This window comes from Poecilia reticulata, linkage group LG19 (assembly GCF_000633615.1).
Source record: "Poecilia reticulata strain Guanapo linkage group LG19, Guppy_female_1.0+MT, whole genome shotgun sequence".
In the NCBI taxonomy this organism is placed as follows: domain Eukaryota; kingdom Metazoa; phylum Chordata; class Actinopteri; order Cyprinodontiformes; family Poeciliidae; genus Poecilia; species Poecilia reticulata.
This window is the reverse complement of record NC_024349.1, coordinates 2,255,606-2,261,242: the sequence shown is the minus strand read 5'-3', so window position 1 is coordinate 2,261,242 and position 5,637 is coordinate 2,255,606. Positions and strand designations below refer to the sequence as shown.

At 44.7% G+C, this 5,637-nt stretch overlaps 1 protein-coding gene across 3 annotated transcripts in view; it reads left to right on the top strand.

Annotated features, from left to right (window-relative positions):
- ankfn1b (ankyrin repeat and fibronectin type III domain containing 1b) overlaps positions 1 to 5,637 on the top strand; it is a 177,630-nt gene that overhangs the window by 162,010 nt on the left and 9,983 nt on the right. For all 3 annotated transcript variants that reach the window (XM_008436408.2, XM_008436410.2, XM_008436409.2), the window contains one exon: positions 1,718 to 1,825. In XM_008436408.2, the coding sequence (XP_008434630.1) occupies positions 1,718 to 1,825 (108 nt within the window). The remainder of the gene's footprint in view (positions 1 to 1,717; positions 1,826 to 5,637) is intronic.

Here is a 5,637-nt window from a genome sequence, read left to right as displayed (position 1 = left end):
GTGTGTGTGTGTGTGTGTGTGTGTGTGTGTGTGTGTGTGTGTGTGTGTGTGTGTGTGTGTGTGTGTGTGTGTGTGTGTGTGTGTGTGTGGTGTCGGTTTAGAGAAACTAGGCTTTCCCTCTCGCCCACCTCCCTCTCTCTCTCTCGGAGCTAATTTAGATGTTGCGTGTTTGTGTTTTCCATTTGGGCCTACCACTGGAAATATTTGCATGTCTGTGCTGCAGCGAGCGGCACGGCCCCAACACTGGGGGCCTTATGCCGGGCCGGAGACGCCCATTAAAGGGCCCGCTTGTCTTGTGGGGACAGGCACCTTTCCGGGAATAGAGCGCACCGTGTTTCGGCCCCCTGCTCCCTCCGGGGGGCTCAGGAGGAAGGTGGGGTTCGGGATGAGGGTGATGGTTGGTTATCGCTGACTCATCCTCCTGAACTCACATAAAATGTGCTGAAGAGTCTTTTTTTTTTTTGAATAGCCATGCTTGTATAACAAGAGAGATTGGGTTTGTTTTTATAGGACGATAATTCTTTTGGTGTGTTTGGATCGTTTGGTTAAAGGAAGGTCCATCATGCAAAAATCCTATTTTGCATGTTTTTGTGTTTCCATTTGTGTTTCTGCTGCTTCTAAAAACAACCAGCCAGACGCTATTTGGACAAAATGTTCATGTTTTTTGGTGTCTGGAAAATGAGCCCTTTCAAAAACCTCTGAAACGTCACGTCATTCACACCAAGCAACCACAGCCCTGTTACCTAGCAACCCCAAAGCCCCTAGCAGAGCTGCAGCACATTTAGCCAGCTGGTTTTACCGCTGTACGCGCTGTACAATGGCTGCTGGAAAAGGTACAGTGTTTATTGTTGACTTACCATCCAGAAACCACTTACTGCATTCTTGCTGGTTGTGCAGGAGGCTCCACTTCTGCTTTTCAATGATGCACGGTTTTTTTAATTGTGGATCTGTTTGCAGCCGTTTTCACGTGTGATTGTAAATGTTGAGTTGGGGGGGCGGGCTGCACAGTGGCGCAGTTAGTAGAGCTGTTGCCTTGTAGCAAGAAGGTTCTGGGTTCGATTCCCGGCCCCGGTCTTTCTGCATGGAGTCTCCATGTTCTCCCTGTGCATGGTGGGTTTTCTTCCAGGTACTCCGGTTTCCTCCCACAGTCCAAAAACATGACTGTCAGGTTAATTGGTCTGTCTAAATTGCCCCTAGGTGTGTGTGTGTGTGTGTGTGTGTGTGTGTGTGCATGGTTGTGTGTCTCTGTGTTGCCCTGCGACAGACTGGCGACCTGTCCAGGTGACCCCGCCTCTCGCCCGGAACGTTAGCTGGAGAGGCACCAGCAACCCTCCCGACCCCACTGAGGGACAAGGGTGTAAAGAAAATGGATGGATGGAGTTGGAGGGGCGTGGCCAGCAGCAGCTTATTTGGATTTAAAGGGACAGGACGCCTAAAATGGCTCAAAAAGTGTAATGGACATGTTTCATGTAGCCAGTAGATCTTTACTAACCTTTTAAAGGAAGCATCACAGGTCATCTTTAGCAGTTTGCTCAAACTTTGGAGAGCAACTGGATGAAAACATGGGAACTGACTAAAAAGGCGCAATGCTCTCTTCTTCACAAAACGTCCAATATTGCTGCTCTGTCACCACTTCCTCTTCACTGGTGATATAACTCTCATTCCTGATGATTTCTGAGTTGACTGATTTCTGAGGCGCTTTGTGGTCCTTCTGCAGGCTGGAGGGACGTCGACGGCCAGCCTCCACGCCAGAGAGGCCAGAAGGAGGCGCTGGACCAGCTGCTGGGTCAGATTAAAGAAGCTCATCGCCACTGCAGCTGCCATGGTGATTTATTCTGACCGCATCCTCACAGCATCACGATGACGGTTTACCCAAGGAGATCAGTACATTACTGGAAATGTTTGGATCCTGAAATTGGGGGAATGTTTGTGTTGTTGAAGTTCATCTTCAAAAATCTTTTACATTTATCCCGTTTAGTTTCTTAACATTATGTTTTACAGTATGGAAAGTCCCAGAGCTCCGTAGAGTAGCCAGAAATTGTAGTAAATACAGTTTTTGGTCAAAAGTCTACTGAAGTAACTGATCAAATTATCAATCATTTTATATTTAAATTTACATAATCAGATGGACCAAAATGACAATAATTCATATAAGTAACAAAAATAACAAAATCAGGCAAAAGAAACTTAAAACTTTGCAGCTTGTTTCAAGTCAGTATTTCTTGAACATTGATTTAAAAAATTCTCATAAAAGTCATTTTTTCTCGTGTTACAAATGAAAGAATCTGAAGGTGGAACTGGAACGTTTTTACTAATATTTATAAGATCCTATATGCTACTGAAAAGTTATTTTTGTCTTATTTCATGTACACTAAGACATTTGCTCTAGAAACTAGACCAAAAATATTTTGTAGTATTTTGTGTTTTCGCTGTGAAGTTTAAAAAGTAAAAGCCAGAAGCCGCTGCATTCATGAAGCCGAGCGGCTGTCAGTGCAGCAGAGCTGCAGCTCCGTCGTTTCCCCTAAGAAAACATCTCGGCTTCGCAGGTGCAACACGGTTTCACTAATCGCTGTGTTTCGTTTCACCTTGACAGACACTTTACAATCTGAGGCATGACAAGTACTTGAGGCTCCGCACACACCGAGACGGCATGCCACCTCCCCTCTGTCTTCGCCGCTCAGCCCCCCTGAGTCTTTCCATGACTCAGCCCTCGCCGCTGAATACTTCTCTCTCTGTGACAAAATGCAGATCAACATCTCTCACACTCGAGCTGTTTATATCCCCAAACACTGCCGCCTGTACGCCGGCCCCATAAGTGTCGGGATCTGTCCACGCCGACCCCCTTCTCGCCTGACAGCGCGCCGCATTTACCGTTGAGCAAAGCTCGTCTCAAACACCACTCGCTATTGTCCTCTGTGGCTGCGCCGCATTAGCGACAGACTCAGATGCAATATAATAGTCAGTATTGAGTGGCTCTCGGTCCGTCAGACGGCAACTGATTGAGCTTGAGAGTTCAGGCCCGGTAGTCAAGGCGGCGTGTCCCCCGGGTCATGTTTGTTATTCCTGCAACAGACGAGTCTCGGGCTGGAGTCTGAGGAGAGCATAAATTAACGCTGCCTCCCTCTCGCACCCCCCACGGCGAACCAGCCGTCTTGTCTACTGTCCACACATATACTGTAAACTTGCACGTAAAGATAGACGGGCTCGTACACGAACGGACACAAATATCCAAACACATGCTCTCTCGTTCAGCTCTGGCTCTCCCCTCCCCCCCACGCCTCATCCCCGCCTGGCTTACGGCCCACACCTCCTTCTCCCTCTTGTCCAAACACTATTAATTAAACTGTGAAAGAGGCCTTGACTAACACAGCCTCCCCAGCAGTCAGCCCTACTTGTCTGTCTTACTCAGTGTCAACCAGGGCCGGAGGCCAGCGGAGCCCCACCCCCATGTTGGACGGGCAGCTGAGGGCGAAAGGTGCGGACGTTTTCTGGTTACTTCACCTGGACTTGGAGAAAATGAGTTTGTTTTGCATCTCAGATGAAGAGGTTTATCACCTCTGTGTGTCTAATGAGGGCAAACCTACACACTGCACTGCAAAAACTCAATGTTTTGGTCTAGTTTCTAGTGCAGATATGTTGCACTAAGTTACTTTTCAGCAATATATAAATCAATAATTGCTTAATATTGATTAAATAAAAGTTCTAGTTCCGCAGGCAAATTATTTAACTTGTAACAAGATAATTATTTGTCCATGTTTTAGGTGGAACCATCTGCCACTGGACCAAGTTCTTGGTTTTTTATTGATATTAAAGAATTATTGACGTAAAGAAGCTGAAAAGTTACTTGTAGTTGATTTTGTCTTATCTCAAGTTTACCAATGAAAGTCTGTGATTAACTGGGATTAAATGGTTTAGCCCAACTACCAGGATGCATATATATTAGTGCTGCAACAAACTATTATTTTAATAACCAATTAATCTATCGCTTATTCTGACAATTAGGTTAAAAAAATGTCACATTCTACAGATTTTACATTTAATCACTCAAGCCTTATTAGAGATACGTTAAAATATGCAAATGCAGGATTCGATTCCTTTTTTTAAATAAGAAAATTAACATTTTATTGCCTAAAATCCAAAACCAAACCAACTAAAAACCGGCTAAAGCACATTTACATCCAAAGGCATTTTTATTACAAATGCAAAATGCATGTATTGTTTTGGTTTAATTACTGCTCAGAATATGTTTTTCACCAATTTATCAATTACTAAATTAGCTGGCATTTATTTCAGTAATCGAGTTATCGCGACCAATCAGATTACTCGCTTCAGCCCTACTTATATACACTGCTCAAAACAATAAAGGGAACACTGAAACAACACATTATAACTCCAAGTAAATCAAACTTCTGTGAAATCAAACTGTCCACTTAGGAAGCAACACTGATTGACAACAGGGACCCTCGTCRGGTCAATCAGTGTTGCTTCCTAAGTGGACAGTTTGATTTCACAGAAGTTTGATTTACTTGGAGTTATATTGTGTTGTTTAAGTATTTTTTTGAGCAGTATATATATATATGTGTATATATAAACCCCTCCCTCGTGCCTCCAACCCCCTCGTGGCCCAGTAAAAATAAACATTTCCCTACAGACCTAACTGACCTACCTGTCAGCTAATGGCTAAAGGTTAAGACACGACTGCATGAATTACCCGAGTTTCTCCAGTCTGCACATAGGAGTCCACTCACAGCCGCCACAGTGAGCGCATGTAAACAGACATGCACACACGGTTAGTGCTCCCCTGGGGCGGCTGGAGCTGGTGGCTCCCTGTAGGCCAATAGTCTGCAGGCATGACTGCTAAATTGTGCTGCACCACACCAGAGCACGGGATGCGAGAAGCATTCGGCCATGTTGTTGGACCTGTCAGGTTTGTTGTCGGTCACGTAACGGCCTGTCGCTGGGATATTTGGACCTGGGCCTCGTCAGGACGGAACAGAACCGAGTGTCGGCTCAGTGAGGGAAACGGGGCGGTCGGTCCGAGTAAATGTCTCAGGACCATAAGAGGCTCAGCTGCAGAGTTGGGTAGTAACTACTTACATTCACCTTTTTCTTTAAATGTACTTTTAGGAGTAGTTTTTCTGCTCTTTATTTTTTACTTTTACTTGAGTGAAATTTCTGGATTTTCTACCCACTGAATGAAAAACAAACATGTTTTAACTCAGACACACAGCTGCAGTTTGTCTTAAAGTTTCATAAGTTTTTTATTGAGGAAACTGATTTGGAAACTTTTTTTTTTTGCCTGATTGTTATTTTTTGTTATTATCCATCCATCCATTTTCTTACACCCTGGTCCCTCAGTGGGGTCAGGAGGTGCTGCTGCCTCTCCAGCTAACGTTCCGGGCGAGAGGCGGGGTCACCTGGACAGGTCGCCAGTCTGTCGCAGTTTTTGTTATTATATTATATTATATTATATTATATTATATTATTGTCATTTTGGTCATTAAAATACCAAAATTTCCATACCCATCGAATTCCCATTCGATTTACCGGTCGATCTACGTTCCCACCCTCATCTATGGTCATGAGCTTTGGGTCATGACCGAAAGAACGAGATCACGGATACAAGCGGCCGAAATG